Here is a 27,071-nt window from a genome sequence, read left to right as displayed (position 1 = left end):
AATACTGAATATGCACGAAACATACTGAATGTTGTGTAATATTACAGGTAACAAGAACTGCAGATATTACATTTTAATTAAATCCTGTTATAACAATCATAATGGTATTCAAAATTTCTTATCTTATATATATATATATATATATATAACTTTTGCCTTAAATCTAAATATGCCACTTATTTTTCTAAAAGATTTTTGTCTCTTCTTTTAACATTTGATAATGTTAACCCGAATCCGCAAATTAATTTACTATTAACAGCGGATGTGTATATACTGTAGTATTTTTATAACGTCCAAAAATCCTCACACACAGGGGGTGGCGTTTATTAGAGAGGGGAGTTAGATAATATTTTTACTTTTAGAGGACGCATTTATTTGAGAGGGGCGTTTAAAAGAGGGCAGAGGTTTAATAAAGAAAATATGGTATGAAAAGAAAAAATACTTACCCAATTGGTCTAAAGTGCCGTACTGACTGATATTTGTAAAATAATAGGTTTTTGTACCTTTTTCAACAAGTTAGTTCTGCTATAAACACTCAAAAACTAATAATTTATGTACCACAACACAAGAATGGTGCCTTTTTTGTGCTTCACTAGTGTCGGTAGTAAAAACAGTGATAAAAAAGGAGCTCCCTTTAAAGTTCTAGTGGGTTAAAAGCTGTAGAACAAAAACATTTCTATCATTGCTAAATGATTGGGGTACAACAGAACTTTACTGACTTATTTGATAAACAACAGTTGGAAAATATTTTGAAAAACGAAAGCGAAACTGTCCTGCCTAGAATTGCTGTTTTAAAGTTGGAAGAAAGTGGTTAAAACAATTGAGAAAATCTGAATTCAACTTTAAAAAGATTTGTAGATTTAATCAGCAGCTAGCTACTGTATTTTGTAAAATACAAGGAAAGGAACGGATTTATCTAGCTATAGAAATATAGGGGACTTGTGGGCACGCACTGAAGAACAACAACGGGGTTTAACGTGTCAGTGTTTTTTATAGGTACAAGAAGGATTATAAATACTTTTCTATTCTATTATGTACGGACCGGTTCTCATGAACTCGGTACCTAGTGACTGCAAAAGGCTTTGTTGACATTTGTAAAGGCGCATGCGCCGGCTTTTCATTGTAAAATTATAGCCCCGATCGGTTGAAATCGCTAGCCGCTCTACAAGAAAAAAAATTTCGCTGTGTTTTTTATATTTGGTGCGTAATGTCGACTAACACAGAAAAGGTAAATGTTTTTTATTTAGATTTTATTAATTTTTTACTACTGTACAGGCGAAGATTGTTACTAAAATTTTTAATGCTCCTGATTTTTTTAAAAATGTTACAATTCCAGTAGGGCACGTACATCTTTGTATGATATCTGGTCACGTGTTTGGCCTGCATTTAATAATACTGGTATCACGTGATGTTACTGTTTAAAACATGTCATGCAGCACCTTGTGTGAAATTTAAAAAAACTTACCCGGTCATTTTTTTATCAAAAAAAAAAGTTTACCCCGGTAATTCCGAAGGAAAATTGAAACTAACGATTTGACCCTTAATGCAAAAATGTTTTGACCATTAAGCTATTAAAATAACCAAATTAATTGATTAATTCTAAACAATATATAATTTCAAATTTATACAAAATATGCATTTTCTGAGCGGTATATAGCTAGCTATATACCTCTCAGAAAATGGCTAGCTATATACTGTGTAAACTTTTACTGAAAGTTCTAAAAGGACTGTATAATCCTGGACATTACCACTTACCTGTTCAGTTGTTGTTGTCCAGTGTATTGAAAATTATGGGAGAATTTGGTTTTTTTATGAAATGTCAGAAAAATGTTAGATATTTTAAACTTTCCACTAATAGACAACAGGGAGCATATGACATGAATGATGTTGGACTAATATTAGCTATAGTGCTTAAAAAGTTGAAAAAGCTCTTTTCATTTTCAAGATATTCAGTTTTAAAGAATTTCAGATTTAATTATGCCGCATATATTATGATTTCATATTTAATTGATAGCAATTTGACATGTCAAAACGTCTTTACTGGTCTAAAATTAATGATGACAAAAGATGTATCTTCTGTCATCATTAATTTTGATGACAGAAGATGTATCTTCTGTCATCATTAATTTTAGACCTGTTAAGACATGTATTCAAACTTTATCAATGCATAGATACTATAAAGGTGCATTGATTAACTCGTTTTCTTTTTTCAGGCCTTTTTATTAGTAAATAGTTTGGTTGAATTAAAAATTGTTTCTTAATCGTTTCCAAATAGTTTCGCATTCGTTTCCAAATTGTTTTAAAAATATTAAAATTAATTTGTTTCAACACTTCGTTAGTTTCGTTTCAGTTCAAATCGTTTCAAAACCATTTCTAATATAGCACATGTTTATCAGACATCGCCGATTTCTAAAAAAATTTAATTAAATATCAGATTATGTAAATGTCTGCATTTTTTGTCAAAAAAATAACAAATCGAGATCGTAGAAAGTAAAAAGGTCACTGTCGATTGTTTATAAACAATCAAAACGGGATCGTAGAAAGCCAAAAAGATCGCTGTGAAACATTTAAAAATCATGAAAACGGGATAGTAGACAGCGAAAACAACGCTGTAGATCTTTTTAAAATCATAAAAACGGCATTGTAAAAAGCTATGAAATCGACGTAATTTGTGTAGATTGAAACTAATAATACGCAATTTTGTTATTACTTTCCAAGAAATTAACCCTGCATAAATTTTTGTGACATCTGTCGAAGTGAGAAATTTTTTTCATGTAATAAATTCATTACGTTTTTAATTGCTTTTTAATTGCTTTGGGGGAACAATTTGTTTCTGAATTTGTTTCAAATTCTGTTTCTAGATTTGTTTTAAAATAGTTTCGAAATCGTTTCCCATTCTCTTCTACTTCATATCATTTTTGAGCTCCTTAAACAAAATAAAATACAATCGTTTTCAAATCGCTTTTTGTTCGTTTTATAAAACAATCTGTGAACGATTTTAATAAATGTTAATAAGATCTTGAAACGATCATGATCGTTTCAATTCGTATAAAATGTGAAACAATGGCTGTAGAAATCGTAATCATGCAAATATGAAAGAAACGCAAGTCTATTTTTTTGTGTAATTTTTCATGTAATAAATTGTAATCAACATTTAAAAAAAAGCATAAGGAAGGAGGTTGTTACCACAAGCATCTTTTTATCATACATTTTCTTATCATACACCAGGCTTTTGCATAAAAAAATTACAAAATAGAATAACAGAGGATGTTGAAGCTGATTATAAAATGCTGTTACAAAAAATTTATTTTCTTATTTTGGTTATTTTGTTCTTGTAATCCATGAAGGAATACATGAAATCACAGTCTCTGTATTTATTTGTGTCACATCTAAGTGATTACATAATGCCAGATGCACGCATACATTTGAGGTAAAAATGTAAACAAAGTGAGTGGGCACCAAGGAAAACGTTCAAAACAAACAAAATTCACAAAAACTTGAGGGGAAATTTAGGTTTCGACATTTATTCACAATACGTTTTAACCATGCTGTACTGGCACAATTTTATTTTAACATTCACACAAGTGAAACATCCATTCAAAACTTAACTTTTTTGCGTACTGCTCTGAGCACAGCATCTATGTTGAATCTTTGTTGTCATTTTTGTGCTTGTTTGGCAAAGTAATTTTCAGAAACGGATTACGCAAAGTAGACATCTAATCTTTACCTTCTAACTACAATTTAAACCATGTAACAAGTGCCTTGGCGAACGGTGCTTTGCACGAGCACGAATGATGACATAAACCCACGTGAATTGAACATTCAGTCCATTTCTATTTTCCCAAGAAGTGTTGATTGAGCCATATGACAATTTAAACATAAAAAGTAAAAAAGAAAGCTTGAATTTTTTACTTTTTTTAAAGTATTGATTGTTTGTGGATCCTATAACACAGCAGTTAGTTAATCTCTCTTTTTTTTTTTGTGCTAGCCACATTTAACACTAATGTTTTCGTTACCTCCATTCTTGCGCATGCATCTTTTTGGAATTGAATTACGTAATGTTATATGATACTTGCACAGGAAAAATATGGCACTATGACTAGGTGTGTTCAGACTCAAATGTTCTTAGGTTTCTGGTAAAATCTCACCTCAATGCTTTTAAAAAAATAGGTTCTTATAAAACAATGTAATATTATTTTTGTTATTTTAGGCTAATACACCCAGTCCCTCTTATTCATCTGGTGAGTAAATTTTATCTGCAAATTTTTAATTTTGTGTAAAGTAAATTATGCATCAGGGTTCGAATTAAATATTAAAGCTGGTTTAAGAAAAAGTTTTGCTCATGAAGTTTACGTTAAGCAAAATGAGAAGTTTTCGGGCTTGTGTTAGTTCCGTACAATCGCATCTTAATGGTTTTGAGAGCAAAATACAATGTTGTTTAGGCTCCATACGATCACGTTTTAATGCAGAGAAATAAACTTTGTTGCTATTATTCTATGATGAAGATATGTGATAGGGTATATCTTTTAGATTTTAAGTTTCGATCTGTGAATTTCACGTTTAGTAGGTAAATTTGATATCCAAAAAAAAAACTGACTAACAAATCTTGTATCTCAATATTGTTAATTTGAGCGCTGTATATACGGTTTAATACAAATCATTTTAAAATCATCTTATATATAGTTTAAAAATTATTCGCAAATAAATAATGAACTATAGGATTTAAGTTTGCATCAAGTCGAAATATAATTTGTTCTTAAAAGTTGTTCATGCATTTTTTTAAATACATTTGTAAAATTTGGTTAAAGTAATCTGAGACCAGTTGTTCACATCTTTTGATTTTAAACAATTCAAATATGCCCCTTTTTGACGTAAAATGGAAATTTAGGTCCTGTAAATTGTATATTTTTTGTGCATCCTTGCCCGTCTGTTAGCATCAAGTAATGAAATTTACCAAGATAAGGGGTTATTACTATGATTTAAAGAGTAATTATAATGTATGTTGTTTTCAAATGTAAAATTCCTTGTTTTTAAATAGACTCACATACAGACAGCGAGTATTATAATTATTACATTTTAAAGATATGGTCTTCACTAATAGAAAGGCAAATTAAATTCTTATGTTTTTGTTTTGTGCAGATAGCAATGATCACGATTTTGCTGTCACTGCAGAAATGATGGTGGATGGAGAAGATTACGAAAACACTTTAGACGAGGAGGAAGAGATGGATGACGAAGATGGGGAGGATGAACTTGCTGACTTGCAAAAAGTATTATTTTCAAAATATTAAAAAAGTCAGATACAACTATGCCTGGGAGTTAGGGCGAAAATTTAAAATTTCAGGATTGATTTAAAGGTTCTGAATTGTTTTTTAAAAGATCTTTGCAAAAACCAGATTTTGGCGTTACTGTTTTTATGCAAAATATGATTTACTTGAAAATTGCTGTTAATCAGAGTATAGACATTAAAGCAGAATATTAAATCTGATTTTTTTAAAAAAACCTGGAAAAACACTTTCTTAGTTTGGAGAATTTTAAGATTCTGTACTCTAAAGAAAAACTGTGTGTACTTCCTACTCGATCACTGATTAAAAATAATATTTGGAAGAGTATTCAATGTAAAATATTGATCTACAGTGGTTGAAGACCTCGAAAATTGGGTTCAGCGAGACAATAAACACTGGTTTATTTTATCAATAAACACTAGTTAATTGATGAACACTAGCTTTGCATTGAAAGAAATGCAAATTGCAAGTAGATTATGTGTTTTTAGATCATCATCAGCCTAACATTTGTTTGTTTTCCATGCTATATATCGTCTAAAGCAATGTGCTTAACAACATTTTCTTATGTAGGAGGGAGAAATGCCAATAGAAGAACTTTTGGCAATGTATTATGGTAACTCAACAGAAGCGTCTGAAGTTGCACCTCAAGAGAACGTCACTGATAACTCACCTAAAAGTGAGGGAATAAATACAACAAGCAACCCGTTAAATAATGAGACACAAGATGAAAACAAAGATAATGAAATTGATCCATTTTTTAATCAACGAATCACACGTGGATGTAAGTTTGAAATGCTAATCTCAAGTTATCTTATGTGTGAAAGATGTAGTAAAAGGTTGCTTCCACTGTAGGCCCTGTGTGTCTCTTAAGTGATTTTTATGCCTGCTATAGTAGTGTTATATCTTTCTGAGAAAAATTTATGAAAAATCTAACGTAATTAGTTCGGCATGAATTAAATACCACCTTTTTAATAAAAACTATTTATTAGAGCCCATGGAAAATTCGAAGTCAAACATTTTTCCTGCTTTGCCATTTAGTGCTTTTTTGCCAGCATGATAGCATGAAGTAACTAAATTTTCTTGGACAGGTTTTAATTTGATTATAGCTGTGATTATAATGCAATTTTTGATTTAATAACCCTTGTTTTTTAAGTGTGGAAAGATCACAGAAATATAAGCTTCCATTTTAAATAGACAGACAAAGTATGAATAAAACAAGCCAAGCCTGTTTGCTTTTTCGTGTATTTAAAGCATGACTATAAAATCGCGCAGAGACAGAGTAGGGGTATAAAGACAAGATTAATTTTGTCAACCTCGTTACCCATCATCTATTTGTGATTTCCTGTAAAACTTGAGATCATCTTCTCTCAGTAGCTGCATTGAATTCACAATATTTTGAAGAGGACTTCTCATCTGATGAAGATTATCAACCAACCCCAGAAGACTGGAAAAAGGTAGCTTGCTGTTTTGTTTGTACACACTAATTACTGAGACCAAGCTAAAACTACAACTCAATCTACAATTTGCAGTTTTTCTTTACTATAGACTGATAAATAACTAAAAGTTCGAGTTAAATCCTTAATTCCCACAAAGCGTTTAACATGTGCTACTGGAGCTTCTTATGTTCACGCAAGACATTAAGGTGCTTATCAATAATACTCTGCAACATTAACGCTAGCTAGACTTCTAGTGAGAACCAACCCTTAAAAAGGTGCGGTACAAAAGCTAAGCAAGTTTTTGTCTACAAAAGTGGAAATTTTGCTGGCGATTTGGGTTATGGGTCCCATTTTTGCAGGTTGCATTTACACATTTGATTTGTGGTTTAAAGCATTTTGTTTGTTTAGGAAATACAACTAGGGAAGGAATATCAAGCTGTAGTTCAAGACACAACTGCTCCATATGAACCTAACGAAAAAAGTTTGTACCTTTCTAGCATGATTTTAATGTGAGATTTTGTTGTATTTGTCTTATGTTATTTTCTCACTTAATAGCATGTGATATGGATGATAAACTGTTATGGAGACCTGGTATAGTGAGTAAAAACCAATGTAAGTTTAAAATCTTGTTGGTTTTGTTTTATTTGTTTGTGTTGATCTAAAGAATGCAATTTCTTGCACTTGAGTTTTTTTATATTCCATGACCTTTTGGTGTTTTCATGTTTTCTATACCATTTACCTTCTTTTTAGTACAACAATATTTAAACATAGTATATAAACTAACTGATGCAAACACACAAACGGCTGATCATGATGATGAACAGGTATGCATATATTTCTTGTGACGTAATCGCTAACATGGATTGGTGTGGACATGTGGGTACAGTAGACCCATTCTAACTTTCTTAAAAATTTTCATACCAAAATTTTTCTCATTTAACTCTTTTGGAAATTTTGAAAATGACACTGTGTCTTTTTCGTTTTCATTTTTCCATGTTATGTTCTTAAGAAAACAAACAGAGATGATGTCACAAATTAATAGTGGTAATAATTTTATAGTGGTTAATGAAGGAAAACATTAGTTAGTGTTAGGATGTTCCTAGAGGTTACTCGTCACAAGAATTAACTTGTGCATGATGCAGAAACAATTTCCGGCTGACTGTCTTTAATTTGTTGAAAAACGTGTTATTTTCTGTTAAAAATATAATTTTTAGTCAAACGGTCAATCAATGACGTCATTTTTCTTACTTTTCTATAATGTATTCGTGTAAAAAGAAAGGACAGAGTAATGTCCGAGAGGGGTAACAAAAAATATAAAAATTAATAAGCACTGCACTGTGCACTGTGGAGTAAGAATTGACAAAGACTTTTGTCCTTCTTATTTCTGCAGTGGTTTAAAAAAATTATTTTTGTTAAGTCTTGTATTTTTGTGTTAAAAGAACTCCTTGAATCTTTCAAATTCATTTTAAAGCAACGAAGCTGTTTTTACCTCTAATTTCTTTATTTTTTTCTTAATAGGCGTTGTATACTTTACTGCAAATGAAAGATGTTGAAAAAGCATTGGGACGACGACAGGAACAGGAACGACAGCCTCCGGATGTTAGTCTGTGGTCTGAAGAAGAATGTCAAAATTTCGAGCAAGGTACGTGGAAGCAGTGCTAAGCTGTTGAAGAGTTGCTACAGAGTTCTAAAAATCTAGGGTCAAGTATAGTTGGTGAACATAACTTCTTCTGGAATATTCTTCTGCTTAAATTTTTTACCAGAGTGTTACTTGTAGTCATAATTATTAGACAGATGTCTTACACATTGATTTAATGTTTTTGGTTCCTTTGAAAGTGATAGGTATATTCTCTTGTTTGAGGAAGTTGACAACGTACTGTTGTTCCCCTATCTCCGTACTTCTGAATCCTGAATTAGGCCAAGAAATTGTTTTTGTATCGAATTTGTGTAAAATTTACCTTATATTTACGTGAGGAGCTTTGCAGTGGAAAGTGGATAGACAAAACAGCGGGCAGATGTACCTTTCTTTTGATGTCATGATTTTTCATAAGGGAACGAAGTTTATAAGTTTTCGGCCTAAAAAAGGTGGCTAATTTTTGTATATTTTAGATCCTGATATTTAGAAGAGTCTAAGGACCAAACTGTTTAAGGCTTAAATAGTGATAAAATTATGTCTCACCAAGTTTTTTATGTTGTAAAATTTTAGGATTGCGAGTGTTTGGTAAAGATTTCCGCCTCATCCAGAAAAATAAAGTTCAAACGCGCACCGTGGGTGAGATCGTACAATTTTACTATTTATGGAAGAAGACAGAGAGACACGATGCGTTTGTTACGCAGACAAAATTAGGACGGAAAAAATACACTCTACCTGGGATAGCGTAAGTGCTCTGTTTTGTCTTTTTACGTTAGTTACAATGCTTTTTTAAATGGACTAGGTGGGCTGTCAAAGAGTTTCTAGTTCGCACATTGGTTTTCACCTATCAGATCGACTACACCTCAAAAATTATACAATAGTGCAAGAAAAAGAGTCGTTTTTCCCTTGAGAGCCTGCAACTAGACTCACTGACTACGCTTAAAAATCATTCACTTCCGTACAATCGTAGTCGATTGAGAACAAGTAAATGTTGGAGTGCAGATCCCTCTCCCTCCCTGTTTCTCCTATTAATGCTAAGTGTGTTAGGGAATGAGATGTCAGGATGTACGCTACTGGGAACGCCTTGGATCTCCTGGAAATAAAATAAACTCTTGTTTTTAGGTAGTTTTAAGCAGAAAACTCTTGCAATTTGTTTCATTAGTGAATTTATTTAGTTTTTATTCTGATAATTTTATTTATTTTTATTGAGTTATAAATATAGTGTAAACAAATTTAGCTTATGGATGTCTTCTATTTACTTTCTAGTGATATGATGGGCCGATTCATGGAAGAGACTGAGGGAATGTTTTCCAGTCGTTCGGGAAGTCCAAACATTGAACAACAAACCACCGTTAATTATGCAAATATAAGTTTAAACCAATCAGAACCTGCAGTAACGTGTAACGGAATAAAAGAGGAAAATAACTTCGATAATTATGAAAACCATAATGGTACTTATTACGGTAATTATGCAAACGCTACTGCAAAGCCGGCACCGAACACAAATAACACATCGAACGCGGATTCATGGAGGACTTCCCCGAACCCTATATCCGTAGGTTCCGTCAACTAGTTCGTAAAATTAATGAATATCGAATTTTTTTTATAGTTTATCATGTTTTAAAGGTTATTTAAATAAAAACTATTAAAACAGAAAAAAATAATCAATAAAATTGCCGTTCCTGGTAATTATTAACACGGATTACCTGATTTCCTTATTCGAGCAAAAAATCACTTAAGATTTGCGTTCGCCACAAGCTGCTTTCGTGTAAGCCACTTTATTTTAAAACCAACAGCTCGTTTCGTATGCCCTTTAAGTAAAATGACGATTTTTTTTATATCTAATTTATGTAGATATATATCAGAATTCTATGTTCGTTCCCTGGAGTCACTGTGAGATTATAGAACACTGACAAGTTGTCTTTACATGTGTCAGGGAATGGTGAAAGCCATCTCGTTACCAAACTTTTGAACATACTCGTTGCTTTTCCAGTCATTTCAGATTTCTTAAGAGTAATTTTTTGTATATATTGTTTATATATTGTGTCCGTATTTTATGTACGTAAAAACTCTCCCCGAATGTTATTTAGTTCTTCCTATTTCAGCTTCGTATTTCATCTAGCTTAAATGGAAAAATACCAAAGCCTTTTTATTAGGTGTCTTTCGAGTTATAGATATGTTGGTCGTCTTAATTTTTTAGATCGACTGTTTGCTCTTCTTTTGCTAGAATAACGCCCTTCTGAAATTATTGAAAATTTGGAGTATTCCGCTCCCCCGTATATTTTTACATCTTCGATGTTTATTATATTAGCCTGGTGTGTCAAAATCTGTATTAAAATCCAGGCTGAATGTTTTTTAACGTAATTTATTTCTTTATTTTATACTGTTGTCACGTTGATATATATTTGTAGTGGTCATAAACTGTCGTGAAGAAAATAGATATTCACTCGATTTACTTTCTAGATTTAATTTACTGCGTCGACGTTCTTAAAACACCCAACCTCGTTCCCAGAGCATTTTGCCTTTTTGATGAAGCCACTCCGTAATAACTGCTCAGGGGCCACAAGACCCCAGAGACGAGATTGTAAAACACCCTTTTTTAAGTTTGTTGAAAAAAGTGACTTTTATATATTATTATAAGCTCCAGTTATAATGGACTTATTTACTGGCCAAATGACTACAGCTGTGCTTGATGCTTTCAAAGAAGCAGACATATCCACAGTCAATGTCCCTGCCAACATGACGAAGTATTACCAGCCTCTTGAACTGATAGACAACGGTTACGCTAAACGATTTGTCAAACGGAAATTTATCGGGTAGTATTCAGGACAACTTAAATCTCAACTTGACAAAAGTATTGAAGATATTCAAGTTGGGTTGCAGCTGATCAGACTCAAATTCATTCATGCTGGTTGGTTGGTCGAGTTTTACAATCACATGACTACTACGAAAGGAAAAGACATCGTTGATGGTTGGAAAGATTCAGATTCATTGATGATGTTAAGCTCGGCACAGAAGATGTCATCCATCGATCTTCTCCGTGACATCGACCCAATTCTAGTTGATGAATACAAGGGGATAATAATAGTCATCTATTAGCTGTTTGTGATGTCACGGTAGAAGGATTTGAATTGTTATGGGGTAGCAAAATTCAGCGGTACATTGTGATGGCGAAACTGATTCTGAGTGGAAAGTTAAAAAATCAGTTTTTTACGTTGAACAAATCAAGAAAAATTATAAAAAATTAAAAAAAAATCTTATTGTTTCCTTATTCGCAAAAGTTATTTTACGCAAAAATAACCTTTTTCCTCGATTCGCGAAAGTTTTTTGTCCAAACCCTTTTTTCGATCTGGTCTGGTGACGCAAAGTATATCATTTGTGTTTTCATTGGCTGGACACACGAACGAGTGGCGATTTCTGTCACCTTAGTTGGGCGCACGAAAGAGTTCGGCAATTTCTGTTGTCATTGTTTGGGCACACGAAGGAGGTCGGCGATTTCTGTTATCATTGGCTGGACGCGCGAAAGAGTTCATTCAATCGCTCCAAATTAGCAGCGCACATTTCATCATCTTCACAAATATCGATACTAATAACAGAACTCTGTCTTGCTGATGTTTTCAACAGATAAAACAATTTGTTTTTCTTGATAAAGTAAGCAATAACGGCCAGGATGGAAATAAAAACTACGCCCACCGCTGTGGCTATTAGCGCCACCACCACTTGCTCACGTGAATAACTTGTGCCCTCGTAATCTAAACAAGTTAAGCATATGTCAATAATATTCCCTGTTCATATCATGTCGTCAAAAAGATTAAGCAAAGCCTGGTGACGAAATGTATTGAGAGGCATGGATGTTTTTGTTAGCGTCATCCCCAGGATGTGTAGACCTATACTTGTCATTTATTTCGCAAAAGGATTTGTTGCCTCGATTAACCCTAATTAAGAGTTCAGTCGGTAACATTATTGATAACCTCGTAGACAGGGCTTTATGTCTCTCACTGATGCTGCACATATTGGCAGATCTAACATCTCGCCGTCAGATATACAAGAAGAGAGAACGGAATACTCGGTGATTTTTTATCGATTAAAGCCCCTCTTTTCCCAATCAGTAGCAGATGCAGTACCAAATTTCTCCTGGCATCTTCGAGTTGTTAACTTAAAAAGGTCTGGGGACGAGTATGCAGTAGTATTGATTTTACAACAGGATACAAAAGTATCTTCAACTTATTACCTTTAGTTTGAAAGCCAACCACAAAGCCTCTGTGAATAACTGTCGAGTAAGATGATTTAAACTGAATAAGAACAAACTCATAAGATGCCACTTCCAATGTGAACGGCGCATGCGTGCCACAGATGTATTTACGATTTGTGTCAACGTCTTGTGCGTATTCAAATCGCATGTCGTAGTTTGACGCCCCTAAAAAAACAGATGTTTTGTCCGTTTGATAAGTCACTTCACTGGGTGCCATCGCTTTTCCAGGCAAATCACAACAAAGTCGGCACCCCTCAACCTCGACCTCAGGGCCTATTGCCTACTTTTGATATATCAAACAATGAGACGAACCTTTTTCGTCAGACCTGTCAATGAGTTTAGCGCCAAGGAGAAACAAAAAGGCCTGGGGACTAGGTTGAACTCCCCTTTGATAATTGTACTTTTATTTTTAAAGCATATTAAGTCAACAAATCAATGAGTCTCAGCCCTATTTTTTAACCGCTACAATCTTTTCAGCTCCGTTTTTTTTACCTCATTATTAAGGTTTTCCCAGATTACAACCGTGTTCTCAGGACTTGATCTGACTTCGTAGTAAAAAAAAAAAAAAATAGTTAAAATAGTAAAAACTCAGATGCAATAAATTAGTAACCGCCCTGAGAAGGATAATTCAACCTCGTCCTCAGGGCTCTTTTTCACTTTTTGATATCGGTATGTAGTAAGAGCCCCGCGAACCAAGTTTTACGAGAATGATCTTTTCATGTTTTAGTCCTACCTTTTATTCGGATGTTATCATCTCTCTCATTGCAAACAAAACCATACGGACTTAACATCATATCCATAAAAGTCAACACAACTTTCTTTCTCTTCCCAACTTTTATTTTATACGTGCATTTCGTATCAGCTTTGTATCCGTACGGGTAACGTGGTGAGAAGAGTACTCCGTGTAAAGTCGAAGGATACGTGTTTCTAAATAATTTATTACGAATTAGTTTGTATCGCCATGATTTCAAAACCTTGTTTCCGCTCCGTAAGAACAGCTCGGGGGATAAGAAAGCCTGGGGACGAAGATGGCGATTCAAGTGACATTCAAAGTGCAGAAAATGTAACTTGACTTGTCGTTAGCCCGTGGAAAAATCCACGGATCGCCAGTCAGCAAATTATCTATTGTGTGAGGGACCCGAAATATAGCTTAGCGCAGCCATTTTGAACACACAAATTAGGGGTATATTAATACAAATACTTCACTTTTTATTTGTGCTGTGAATGATATCCAAATACAAGTAGACATTATAAACAAACGCTTCCGGAGGTGTGACTGTTCATAAGAAAGAAATGCTATGTGATTAAGTGAAAGAACGTTATATCTAGAAATATCCTTTATTTCCAAGATTAGTAGAATATTGTAATATGAATTTAGGTTGTGAAGCAAAGAATCTTAAGCAGTTTTGTACTGACAAAATAATCTTACACATCCTGGATATTATAAACTGAAATTACTTTACCAAACCTGCAAAAACTGTTTTTATATCCAATCGAACGATTCTGCGTGTATATTAACCTGGTTGTAATGGTAACGTTAATTTGCGTATCACGTGATCTGTAATGTGTAATGTTGATTGGTTGGTTGTGTGAATACAGTGGATAAGGTTGGTTGGGATAACAGAATCTTTGAAAAGACATGTCACTAAACAGTAAGCAAACCTTCTTGAGAGATATAGAAATATGGGAACGAGGTTGTTGATATTAGTAAATTTGAAAACCAGATCACAAATTAAAAACACTAACTCTAACGCTGTATTTTAAAATGAAACGAAAGCAACAGGAAGATGACATCAACCTCGTTTCCAGGGTATTTCCCAATAATGACAAACTTAAATAGTGATCGCCGGTAATGACGGTTTTAAAAAGCAAAAGATTTGATTGGTTCTTTATACGTTTTATCTTTCTTATCCAGACCTCTCAAAGTTAACTCCGGATTATTTTTCCCTTTTGTTATGTAGTGTAAGCTTAACTTGAGGCAACTTTTTTACCAGTATCTGTTGTCTCTTTTTTATATCAAAACGGTTTTGATATAGAAAGAGACAATAGGTACTGGAAACAAGGTTGAACTGAAACATTTTGTCAGTGTGAACTAATATGATTTATCAAATTCGTTTCCAGTAATTATGACTTTTCTTGGTAATTTCACGCAAAAATATTAGAAGATGCTCAATTTTGTCCAGAGGTTGTATCTTGTATCCACTCTCTACCCTGTATCCTGATGTCAAAAAGATAAAGATTCCCTGGTTAAAAGTTTAAGAAATTGCTAAGATACCCTCGTTCCAAAGTTGAACACCTTTTTGATATGACAGAATATTTTTCGCCATCATGTCTCATTTAAAAAAAGCTAAAAGCGCTGGGGATGAGGGTGGTGCTGAAAACTACTTAGGAAACGTATTCATGACAAAACCCGAACACGAAAGCCAGGCCACATAAATGCAACATTTATGCTTACCCTATTCTCACATCGATAAAATCTTTATCGCAATCAACAGTTGGCTTCTGACTGTTCGCTAAAATACTTGCTAACCATATGACTTCCAGAACATAATACTGCCTGTAGACGCTACTGCTATTTTTAGAAATGCGGTAAGTGTAATAATCACAAAGGGTGTAATTTGCAGAATGACTGAACTGTTGTGAAATCATGACAGAATTGACAGTTAAATAAAAATGGCAGACAGATAACGCAGCCGTCATTTTTGAAACGAATTCGCTATGTTTATCAATATGTACATTCGAGTTTTTACTCTATATCGATAATTTATTTCTTAACGAGCAGATGTTAACAAAACTTCAACTTTCACAACAGACATGCAACGTGAATACCTGGAGTTAAAAATAAACGAGTCGTATCCAACAACACAGCAACCATTCAATATCAATATTAACTTTTCTTGTTGACTCTATATTTTTAAACAAGTACAGAAGTTGAAAATTCCACCATTGATATTCGTTCAAGTAAATTGTGACAATACGGTGGAGGGAGTAAATTAGATGGTGGAGAGTGAATCGACATCTGTTGTGGGAAAAGGCAGAATGCAAATTTATTTTTAACAGGAGGTAAAATATTCTTTATTTTGTCTCCAGTTCTTTTTTGTTGTTGACCTCAGACTACAAGAAAAATCCACCTCGTTCCCAGGACATTTTTGAAGAATTTAACAACATAGTTATAACAGCACTTCTCATTCACAATAGCAAACACAGCAAGAAAAATGTAAACAAAATATAAGAATACAAAAGGGCTTGAGTCTGAACAACAAAGTTGGTTTCCATATTATAGAAAAGATATAAGCTCTCATCCATTTATGCGCGCTTAATCAACCTTGTCCCCAGGACCTGCAACCAAATCCAGCGTTTAAATACACATTGTGTTTATGGCACGTCTCATTCATAACGCAGCAAGAAAAATGAAAACAGATATATTGAAGAATATCAAAAAGGCTTTGGACAACCGATTGACTTCTAAACAACCATGTCGGTTTCATTTTATTGAAAAAATAATAGTTACTTTAATTTACACGCTTATACAGCCTTGTACCCGGGACCCGCAAACTAAATCCAGCGTTTTGTTCATTCAGATATTCATCTTGATATTTTCCCTATGTTGATATACTGTGTTCCGTCTAGTTGTTATTCGACATTACAAATTCTTTCAAACGTCGCCCCCTGAAAAATGTTGTTATTAACGTAAATTATTCAATAAAAAGTGATATTCCAAAATTTTTTTTTCCTTTTGCAATGATTCTTCTCCGTTATAAGCAAACGTGACAATATTTCGCAATAAACAACAAAGTGTTCCGCAGGGTTTACTCGAGCCTGTGACCTGATAATTAAAAGTCGAATGCTCAATATAGGGCCGATCTAATTTCATTCCCTGACTTGACTTTTCCCCGATTTGAATAAAATTGGTTAGATTTCTAAGTTTTTCAGGTTTTACGGACCTTACTTCACGATTATATGCGAACAATACAACAGGAGAGGAATTACAGGAATTAATTTATTAAACACAATAAATGTTCTTTTACAGTTCTCCGAATAATCCCGTTAAAATAATCCCGTGTTCACTAAAACCACGCGTAAGATTATGCCGATAACATTTCCAACTCAAGAAATCTGTAATATAATCGTCGGTTACCGTAACTTTATTCGCCACAACAAACTCACATTCTTTAAAAATATAAAAATATTGTATTTATAATGTACTATCTTTTCTTTTTATTTTTCTTACTACTGGGAACGGTATTACTGCTCGACTCTGCTGAACCTCCTTTCGTCTGTCGGCCTTTTAATTTCGGGATCATGTCTCCTAACAACAGCATGATAGCTTTTCCTAAAGAGAATAAGGCGATATGAATCGGCTTTTACGTAAAAACTATGAGATTTCGCCCGTCGTTCATATTTCCTGAATCCGTTTTTTGTGCATCCATGTTTGCCTGTTAGCATAGCAGTAAAGAAATTACTCTGTGCGGAAGTTCGAAATAAAGCTGCAGTGCAACCATTTTGTACAGATAAGAAATAAGGGCATTATTATAGACTAGTCGTTAGCCCGTGGAAAAATCCACGGGGACGCCCGTCCTTTAAATTAACCCGTTGCAACAAAGTGGACAGAAATATATCGCCTTTGGTATTGGTGCGCATTTAAAAAAAATTTTGTGTTTCCGTTACGGGACACGGCTTTCGCGGACACACAGACAGACAGACGGAATACGGCTATTATTAAAGAGACTTGTCGTTGCCCCTTGGAAAATTCACGTAGTCGTCCGTCTCTGTAATAATAGCCGTCGTCTGTCTGTCTCTGCGCAAAATGGTACCACAAGTAGAAAGATACACGAAATGCGGTATATAAAGGACGGGCAAACCTGTAGATTTATCCACAGGTCACCGACTAGTCCTTATATAACACGCTATTTCGTATGCCCGTTGCGGACAGAGTAACAAAATACGGCTATTATTATAGAGAGAAATACGACAACACACGATAACGCAATATAAAAGGCAGACATTGATAAAATCACGGCACTAGACGGTAGATAATGACATTTACACGGCTATTTTTTTAAGACTAGTCGTTAGCCGTGAAGAAATATACAGATCCGAGGGTCGCCAGATTTTTGACCGTGACAGGATCGCTATTTCGTTAGTTTTTAGCACGACATCGTTCGGTGTGAAGAACAACATACGGTTATTACTATAGAGAAACTTAGCGTAAAGGAGATTATCTGAACTTTTTCTGTTTTATACCTTCAAAACGCTTTTCAGCAGGAGACTTGTCACCTTTTCAAGTCTCTCACTATTTCGCAAGTTTACAGTCTCAATTTTAACTCTAAGAAACATCTCATATTAAAACAAACGAGGACTTTTGAAGAACTACTTTGCTCGTCACTAACATACTGCCTGGCAGCGAGCGGGATTCGGTCCGCGGTGCCCAGAACTGGGAGCCGCAGACGAACCCACTACACTAAGTGCGGCGATATGTTAGTGATGAACTCAGATAGTTTATGCGGATTATGTGTATACCTATGTAAACGAGGACTGCATACACACGATAATAAATGTTAATGATATATTTAATGAATACCAAATTGGAAACCTACTTGTTGCGTAATCGGCGTTGCATGGTACACCATCACTTGTTTTCAGTTGAACTCGTACGCGTCCTTTGCAGAAAGCATCTTTGAAGCTATCACGTGGGTATTGCTTATTCTAAACAGTGAGGAAAAGAAATTTGGATTATTTATACGTAAAAGACTATAAGAACAACATTTTATTTTATTTTAACCTTTTTATATTGAAATAGGATACTGACATCAAAGCGAGCTGCTTAGGAGAGAACTGGTAATAAGGAAAGCCTTTCCAATTGCATATTAATCTTTAATCTTTAAACCCTACACCACAGAACGCCGAAGTACACGTCTACACATACATACTTTTTAGGCAGCAGATTTTTGGTGCTTTTTATCGCATTTCCGAAATCTCCATTTAATAACAGGCGAAACCATGAAACATCGAAAACAGGCGAAACCAAGAAACTATCGAAAACGGTCGAAACCATGAAACTATCGAAAACAGGCGAAACCATAAAACTGTATCCAAAAAAAGGCGAAACCATGAAACTATCGAAAACAAGGCTGAACCAAGAAACTATCCAAAACAAGGCGAAACCATGTAACTGTATCGAAAAAAAGGCGAAACCATGAAACTATCGAAAATAAGGCGAAACTTTTGTGTTTTAAAAAAGCAAAACCATGAAATTTGGTGAATTTGTTAAGAAGTGTTCTTGCTATAGTAACAATAAATCCCTTAAAATATTGAAAAGAAAAAATAGTACCTCTTCTACAACACAATTTAAATTATGATACTGCAACACATCCCTCATCTCTGATACTTTAGGATTGTCCACAGCCTAAATTATGGAAGAGAGAAAGAAAGAAATAGATAACACAACTTCATAATACAATCTATCATAATACGAAAGAAAATTCGGAGCACTTCAATTCAAATCTGTGTTGTTTTTTCGGTCAGTGGATCACTGGGAGCAGTTGGTACATACGGATTTTAATCTCAGGTACGAAAGAAATAACACCTGAGTTTCCTAATATATTTTTTGAAATATATGCTGAAGTGTTGCCATGGCAACCAATATTTTATGTAGAGTTAATTTTTTTTTAAAGTTTTTAGAATTAAATTGTTTGATAATCTTTTGATGATTTTTAGTAGTGTGACTAAATACAAAGCAATTATACAAATATTTTACAAATCTTTAATGTAAGATAACTTTTAAACGCCATAAAATTGCTGACATGAGCAATTTTTTGACCAAGTTATTGCTTAAGGTCTGAGCAACATTTGTAGTTATTTCCATGTCTATTGAACAACAACTTTAGAAATTGTTAATCATTCAGTCATTGCGCTAACCTCGCAAAGTTGGCCAGCATGTAGACATTGGGCGATATTTTGTGGTACAGTCTGGGGTAATAGGTTATTATATTATTACAGAATCAGCACTGCAAGAATTAAGGAGTCCTAAAGAAGCCCAGCAAGAATAGGGTTAAAAATATGCAAACAGATCCAATGATAGTGAAATATTGTGCATTATGGCACTTATTATGGTTTACTTAATGTAGATAACGCTATGCAACAAAGTTGTGTTGCAAGTTTAAAGTTTTAAAGATAATCCTAACATGAGTTATTAAATTTTCCACATTATAAGGATTTCATAGAGATTTCTAGGGGTAGTTTCGAGGGACAAGAGGGCAGTAGAACAAGATTCTCACTGACCTTTGCTTTGGCTATCTTTCGTCCTTCTTCTTGTGTCTTTCTGTTATTTATATACGAAGGGTAAATCACAATCCATCTGAAACAACAATAATAATAACATAACAATGTAAAGTTAGCTTCAACTCAAGGTCAGTTTATGCTTGTATCAAATATTACATGGTATCTCTAACCAAGTTAACATAAATACACTTAGCATGGAAATAAAAATAGTTTTTTTTTCTCTTCTTTCTCTCAACCACACTCTGAATCTTTTTTTTTAAAAAACATGATCCGTCTCAAGAACCGATTTCAAATTTTCCTACAGTCCATATGTTCGACATCATACATTCATTTCACATGGCACCATACACCTACCTACATGATTTAATTTTGCTTAGCTTAAAATTGCTTTATATATATTATTTATTGCCTAGCAGTGCTTCTACTACAATTCACACCCTCTCTATAACCGCATTTTTTCTTTGTCTTATGCTATTCTAATCTATTTACATTTTTGCAATCACATTGAGTACATTGAAATGATTTGATTCACATTGAGCACATTGAAATGATTTGCTACTGGTAATAGAGGTGGTAATATGTGTTATTAACATGTATTTCACAACCTAGTTACCATGACTAAATTATTAATTCCTGCTGAAAATATTGAAGAACACTAAAATTAAATGTATAGATCAGGTCCGGTCAGGAGACGCGTGCGATCGCACGCGCACACGCCCACACACGCGCCAAAAAATTTACGCGTGCGATTTATCGCTCGCGTAAGACTACTTTATCAAAGATTTTTTAAAGACGTAATGCAACGTGTAGCGAGTACTTTTTGTTGATATCTTTGATCAGCGGTGGCTGGATTATTTTTAGTTTTATTTTACAGATCAAGCACGAACATGTGGGACATAAAACTTTCTTATTAGTTGTAAGAAACAGGTGCGTTGTTTGCTACAAATAAATTAACTTTTTCTTGTAATGACGTCAAAGTTTCATTCATATGATCGACGGTACCTGTGAATCGAAACTAAATATTTTGCTGAGCCAATTTCGTCCCCATACTCTTTTATCTTTCCGTTCTTTTTAATTTTTTTAGATTACTTATAATATATAAAAAGTTCGAAAAAGACGTTTTTAAGTAGAGAGGTTTGTATAATTTTTAAGTTGATATACCTTCACGTGATAAAATATTATTCATATTTTTTTTATCCATGCGATACTTCTTTTTTCTACTTTTGGTTTCGATCGTTAAAAATGTTTCGGCACAAATCAAAGATCAGATTTTTTTATGTTTTAAAAATGCAACACTTTTTTCAATTTGAAAGTGTTGAAGTTGTTTTAGCTGTCCCTTTCAAATTTTTTACTCCAGTGGGAACAGGTGAAACTGTTTAGGCCATGTGTTATACATTCACTTTTATAATATCCTATTTTATTGAATAGAAGGACACGTTTTTTTCGGCAAAAATGAGTTTAAAAAAAAAATGTCGGAAATATAGTTGAGATTTCTACATTTAAAAAATGGGGTAAAGAGGACATTATTGGTTATAAAACTACAGAGGCTGACGGCAAAACTATGGTGACATAAGAAGTCCTGCTCTAGCTCGTTTGACGTAACCACGATTGCGTCAGATAACGAAGACAGCAACAGTGACGATGATGACAGCAGCGTTGTTGTATTTTCTGATTCAGAGTAGACCTTGAACATAACAAAAATATTGTTTTAAATGACTCAAGTCTTGTTAACATTATCCCTCCTTTTAGTCTTCTGGAAATTCCCATTATTTTCCCATCTGCCTTGGTAATTATAGTTTGCTGTGCCAACTTTTATTACACTGAAATCATAAGTAAACATATTCAATATGGCGGTAAAAAGAACACACATTTTTCGTTATGCAACACAATAAAACAACGAGGAAAGGGACTAACACTAAAATAGGTATTTAAATAGGCATTTAAACAAGAAATAACATATTTTAAACTTTTCGACCACTCACGCAAATTAATTTGCACGAGCTTTTGTGATCGCACGTGGATCGCTCACTCAGACTGATTTACGTGAGCGATTTAGCGCTCGCGGGGTTAAATTTTTCCGACCGGGCCTGTAGATGATAATTCTCTTTTTTTACCTTACTACGTTCCAGCACTGAAAATAGTAAAAATAAATTGAAAATACAATTAATAACACATATGCACCTATCTCCTACCCACACCTGCAATTCATTTTAACATACACACTGTTATTGCTGAGATATAAATGGATTATAAAATTAAATAAATATTTACAAAGAATTTTCCGTACATCACTGTTACAGGTATTACACTGTTACTCAGTGATAATTTTTATGTTGTTTATATTATGCTGAAAACTTAAACATTAACAAAAACAAAGATTATATCTTAGGTTTAACCCTAAGGAAACCGAAGTGACAATAAAAAACTTTCCTAAAATGGTCACCATTTTCAAAAATTTGCGAGCTCAAAAACATTTCGTGCAGGTTTCACACGACACCAAAACAAAAATTCAAATTTTGGTGGCAAATTAGTATATATTAAAAGCAAAAGTGATTGCTGGCAGCTGTACAGGCTGTACCGACACGTTACAGTAATACTGCACGTTACCGCACATGTTACTGTTATTTTTACTAGAAACTTTGGTGAGACAAACACGTTACCCTCACATTTTTATAAGTTTCATATAACATTATTTATCACAAAGTTGACTGTAACGTCTTGGACATAGGCACTCCATGGGCTAAAAAGCAGGGTTACAAGTACGGTAATGTGTAGCATGACGGTAACGTGTGGAAAAAAATCTTCTGTTTTCCTTATGTGCAATGTCTTAGAGAGTTTTGTTGTCTTTATAAATTTTTTAAAAGACAAATGCAACCTTTACCAACACAAAATAGACCTGAACATAAATTAGATGTCGTAAATACCTCAACATAAATTAGATGTCGTAATATATATAAACGCAAGAATCTCGTGCACCTTACTATGCAAATTTTATTACACCCAAGTTGCTACTGGTGGATCATACTGTGCCAGACACCAACCCAGTATTTTGAGAGCCACACGGTAAATAGCTGTGAACGGATTCATGCACATAAGACGTTACTCAAATTAACACTTTATTCTCTGGCCCTTAGCCTTCACCACTATGTCTATTAGTGTTGACATACTTCTAATTAAATTATCAATTACCTCAATAGGAAAACTTAATATGCAACCCCCATTCAGACAAAGAACTTGTATAAGAACACGAAACACATTATTCTGTTTGTTCGTCTGTTATACAAAACAACACAACTATGGCCTATGTCCAAATAAATAACCATTCATATAAGAACAGGAAGTTTGTTTCGTTTGTTTGTTTGTTTGTTTGTTTACATAAGAAACACAAGGAAATTATCGAAACTTTTTGGCATTTATGGAATATGAAGACCAAGGCATGAAGCCGAAGTGGCCTAAATTAGAGACAATCTTGGACAAAATATGCATAGACATTTTAATTTCCCCCTTCCCCTCAACTTCAAGGTTGAATTTTGAAGGTCAATCACTGTTTTGGCTCCAACACTGAGCTTGGGGAAAGGGGGAGTTAAAATTTAATACTTGTCCACTAATTTATGTCCAAGATTGTAGGAATAGTAGTAATAGGAATTTTAGTTTCTAAAATGGATGCATGCTTTTTTGATCTCCTTTTTGATCTCCAGAAGGCCTTTGACACCGTTGATCACGAAATTCTCCTGAAAAAACTTTTTCATTATGGTATCAGGGGAGTTCCTCTTAATCTGTTTCGTTTTTATTTATCTGGCAGACAACAATTTGTATCAATTAATGGCACTGAATCTGAGTAAAAACTTCTTAGACATGGTGTACCACAAGGATCTGTTTTAGGCCCTCTTCTGTTTTTTATTTATATAATGATTTAAATTGTGCCATTAAATTTTCCATGGTTCATCACTTTGCTTATGATACCAACCTATGTGTTTTGATAAGTTTTTAAAATCTCTTTCTAAAAGAATCAACATGGATCTGAAATTTATTTTCCAATGGCTCAACTGAATATATCCTGTTTAAGCAGAAGCTTAAACCAGCAAACTATAACTTCAAATTATTCATCAACGGCAAGAAACTCTTCCCCAGTAACTGCATTAAGTACCTTGGTATTCTCTTAGATTCTGATCTTAACTGGAAATCTCAGATCAATGCGATTGCGGTTAAACTCAAGAGGGCTAATGGAGCTATAGCTCAAAACTCCAACACCTTGTTCCACAAAGTGTTCTGAAAACTGTGTACCATGCATTCTTTGGTAGCCATCTTCGTTATTGCAATGAAATTTGGGGCCAACCTGGTCATCACTTTATTGATTGTATTTACTGTTTACAACATTGGGCAGTTAGACTTGCACAATGCAAAATGACTTCTACCTCTCTTTTCTCTAATCTTTAAAACTTGCTGATTTATATTAATATCATGAATTTAAATTTATTAAATTTATATCATGGAGAACTCCCAGACGCACTTCTTAATACTTACAAAGTTGACTTTTCCCACTCTTACTGAACTCGTGGATCTAATTCTTGGTTTGATAAATCCCCCACTGTGTCAACTAAATCCTTAGGCTCGAACTCTATTCGATGTCAGTCCATTTATTCATGGAATTTTGTACAAAACTCCTTTCCTTCAACTCAATTAGTCTCTCTCACCTCTCATACACTAACTTCTTCTCTGATCCAGTTCTTTTTCTCATTGTACAGCTGAGTTTGTCATCATTTGTTTTTCTTTTAATATGTTATTGCGTTTTGCATATGTTTTTGTTTGTTTGTTGTTTTATTGTTTTGTTTTTGCATATTAAGGGTGGCCAGCATCTTGTCATAGCCGTTGGCTAATAATGCTGGTCTCCTTACAGTGATAGCCTAATTTTTTTGTAAATTGATATTTATTCGACCTCTACCTTATGTATGCTATTACTGTAGAATAAAAACTTCTTCTTCTAAGCGCGTAGTAACTCTAATTATTTTAAATTTCTTTGTTTACATTTTTAGCAGAAAGCTCTTCTGGCTCTCATAACTGTGTTGTATGAAAAACGGGGGTGCTAGATAAAACAAAATTATTTCTAGTCCATTTTATTACACAGAGCTTTGTTTTGGGCTTTAAATGGCATCAATCTACACTCAACAATAGTTAAAAACCTCAAAAGATATTTCCAAGAGAAGAAATCCTGGCATCTTTTTTCTTGCCACGTAAATGCCAGAGTTGAAGCTTACCGCTACAAAAGTAAACAAATGTCACGCTAATTATACAAAATTATGTCATGATTACATAATTTTTCTAAGATCTTATGACGTCATGGGTAAGTTTTCAAAAATGCTGACATTACATTTCTAATTGTAGCTAATTAAAGATACACTCAATCATTGTGTTTTCTCTCCTGTGAGCGCATCATTACGTAAAAGATTCATGCGCAGAAATGGAGGTAACGAAAACATTAGTGCAGAAAAAATATGGCTAGCGAAGCAAAAGAAAAGAAAAACATTGACTCATTTCCTTCAAATTTTTATTGTGGATTTTGTTTGTTTTCAATGTTTCCCTCTGTGTCCGCTTGGTTTGTTTACATTTTTACCTCCAAATGTGCGTGAACATCAGGCATTACTTAATCACTTCCGCTGCCATCAAAAATTTGTTATGTTCGCGTCCTCAGACCGACTCACTTTTGGCAAGAAAAACCCGAGTTAGTAAGTCAGAAAAAACCCGGAAAAACTGTTTGATCCAAACGAGATATATTTGAAAAAAAAATTTGTGAGAACTAATTTTCCCAAAATCGACAAAAACTCGCGAAAATTAATTTCCGTAAAAATTAATTAATGAAAAATTCGTTCCCAGGGCCAAACCCTGGGAACGAGTTTTTGCCCCATATAAAAATCCCGGGGAAAAATATGCCCGACCGACAGACCGACTTATTTTTGCGGGGTCTTCAGGACACGAACATAACATATTCATATGGTGGCCTTAGCTAGATGCGCGCACATGTAAATATCCGGATTGTGATTCCATGTATTAGGTCATTCTGAAACTACAATACTGTACAATGTTAAGACATCATCAAGAGCATATGTCCACACTGTTTAAAAGTTATAATATTGTACTAATTTATGCTTACTACCTTATTACATCACCAATGATGATTTCATAAGATCAGCTGAAAGTCTGGAAGCTAATATCTTAAGAATAAACACGAGGGGGCCTGTTGTGTTTCGTGAGTATCGACTGTCCCGGTAGCTGATCTACCATTTAAGTGTGTGTTGTCTGCCGTAACATCACGGTTATATACATCATGGAGATATATAAAATGACGAAATAGTGTAATATGTGTCTCGTTCAGATTCAACAGTGTCGACTCGCCGATTATGTGAGGACATGCGCAGGCATTCTCTCAGGGTTTTCGTCTGTAACCACCTGGAAAAGCCTGGACCCGCCCAATTGCACTGGCGAGCTCATTGTTCTCATTCAAATTTTGTCGAGAAGGAAGGTGCTATTTTGTCATCATACTTACTTACTTGTGGGATTTTATTACAGCTATTTATCGAATAAATGATATAAAAAACAGTCTTCCACTACCACACTGATTAAAAGAATAAGTTATGCATGGAAATAGCTAGCTATATGTTTAAAAAATGTTGTTTTGGGTTGATTCGGATTTCTTTGGGCGAAATTTTAAGGGTTTTTTTAAACGCCAAAAGTCGTCCGACAGCCCCGTGGTTTTTGCGGCGTTTTCGGCGAGTCGGCACCCAGGTAAATAAGATTTTTAAAAAATAAAATGATTCACAGACAACTTTTTAAGTTCTTTCATAGGAACTCAACTAATTTTTTTCCCAGAAGGTAAGCTTTAAAGACCCCACAGACGTAAGAAACACAAAGTAGCCGAATACAAAAACATACTTACTTACTTACTTACTTATAGCTAGCTATCTAGCTACCTACCTTTGTTGGGAACTTGGATCCGTAGTAAGATGCGCCATTTTAAATATTTTGAGAATCTTATGTGTTCTTTTCGTTTTTAAATCTTACGGTAGCAAAATACACGAAGCAAATTCGATATTCTGATTTTATTACTTCACATATTGAACTAGAACTTATTAGAAAATTAACTTTTTTTGAACATGTACCACCTTTTATTGACTAAATTATAATTCTTA

At 34.0% G+C, this 27,071-nt stretch overlaps 3 protein-coding genes across 4 annotated transcripts; 1 reads left to right on the top strand and 2 right to left on the bottom strand.

The window, feature by feature from the left end:
- Window positions 1-1,086: 1,086 nt before the first annotated feature.
- LOC130629584 (mesoderm induction early response protein 1-like) lies at window positions 1,087-10,810 on the top strand. Of its 2 annotated transcripts, none has more exons than XM_057442839.1 (11): window positions 1,087-1,228; window positions 4,211-4,241; window positions 5,140-5,270; window positions 5,856-6,066; window positions 6,660-6,739; window positions 7,130-7,202; window positions 7,277-7,333; window positions 7,472-7,545; window positions 8,240-8,363; window positions 8,928-9,099; window positions 9,621-10,810. In XM_057442839.1, exons 1-11 carry the CDS (start codon window positions 1,208-1,210, stop codon window positions 9,925-9,927), a joined length of 1,281 nt encoding a protein of 426 aa, XP_057298822.1. In that variant the 5' UTR covers window positions 1,087-1,207; the 3' UTR covers window positions 9,928-10,810. The 2 variants fall into 2 exon arrangements, with proteins under 2 accessions (XP_057298822.1, XP_057298821.1); XM_057442838.1 differs by having other exon boundaries at window positions 1,088-1,228; window positions 6,657-6,739.
- A 702-nt stretch (window positions 10,811-11,512) lies between these two features.
- Window positions 11,513-16,453, bottom strand: LOC130629586 (uncharacterized). Its single transcript, XM_057442844.1, has 5 exons — window positions 15,062-16,453; window positions 14,075-14,251; window positions 13,340-13,533; window positions 12,586-12,771; window positions 11,513-12,106 (listed from the first exon to the last, which is right to left on the bottom strand). Exons 1-5 carry the CDS (start codon window positions 15,304-15,306, stop codon window positions 11,859-11,861), a joined length of 1,050 nt encoding a protein of 349 aa, XP_057298827.1. The 5' UTR covers window positions 15,307-16,453; the 3' UTR covers window positions 11,513-11,858.
- A 139-nt stretch (window positions 16,454-16,592) lies between these two features.
- LOC130629589 (signal recognition particle 19 kDa protein-like) lies at window positions 16,593-26,989 on the bottom strand. Its single transcript, XM_057442847.1, has 5 exons — window positions 26,857-26,989; window positions 19,888-19,963; window positions 18,938-19,012; window positions 18,204-18,312; window positions 16,593-16,939 (listed from the first exon to the last, which is right to left on the bottom strand). The coding sequence occupies exons 1-5, from the start codon at window positions 26,892-26,894 to the stop codon at window positions 16,812-16,814; spliced, it is 426 nt and encodes a 141-aa protein (XP_057298830.1). The 5' UTR covers window positions 26,895-26,989; the 3' UTR covers window positions 16,593-16,811.
- Between the last annotated feature and the right edge of the window lie 82 nt (window positions 26,990-27,071).

This window comes from Hydractinia symbiolongicarpus, chromosome 2 (genome assembly GCF_029227915.1).
Source record: "Hydractinia symbiolongicarpus strain clone_291-10 chromosome 2, HSymV2.1, whole genome shotgun sequence".
NCBI classification, from domain to species: Eukaryota; Metazoa; Cnidaria; class Hydrozoa; order Anthoathecata; family Hydractiniidae; genus Hydractinia; species Hydractinia symbiolongicarpus.
This window is presented reverse-complemented; position numbering and strand designations above follow the sequence as displayed.

Bases quoted from the DNA above. Each gene is read 5' to 3' on its own strand.
- LOC130629584 (XM_057442838.1), top strand. From the start codon at position 1,208: ATGTCGACTAACACAGAAAAG. The intron at 7,546-8,239 runs GTATGCATATAT...TTTTCTTAATAG, and splicing joins CTGATCATGATGATGAACAG to GCGTTGTATACTTTACTGCA. The intron at 8,364-8,927 runs GTACGTGGAAGC...GTAAAATTTTAG, and splicing joins ATGTCAAAATTTCGAGCAAG to GATTGCGAGTGTTTGGTAAA.
- LOC130629589 (XM_057442847.1), bottom strand. From the start codon at position 26,894: ATGGCGCATCTTACTACGGATCCAAGTTCCCAACAAAG. The intron at 18,313-18,937 runs GTACTATTTTTT...CTCACTGTTTAG, and splicing joins TAAATTGTGTTGTAGAAGAG to AATAAGCAATACCCACGTGA. The intron at 16,940-18,203 runs GTAGGTTTCCAA...TATTCTCTTTAG, and splicing joins CAACGCCGATTACGCAACAA to GAAAAGCTATCATGCTGTTG.
- LOC130629586 (XM_057442844.1), bottom strand. From the start codon at position 15,306: ATGACGGCTGCGTTATCTGTCTGCCATTTTTATTTAACTGTCAATTCT. The intron at 12,772-13,339 runs GTAGGACTAAAA...CTGTTTTTTTAG, and splicing joins TGATAACATCCGAATAAAAG to GGGCGTCAAACTACGACATG. The intron at 12,107-12,585 runs GTAATAAGTTGA...TAACTTGTTTAG, and splicing joins GGTTGGCTTTCAAACTAAAG to ATTACGAGGGCACAAGTTAT.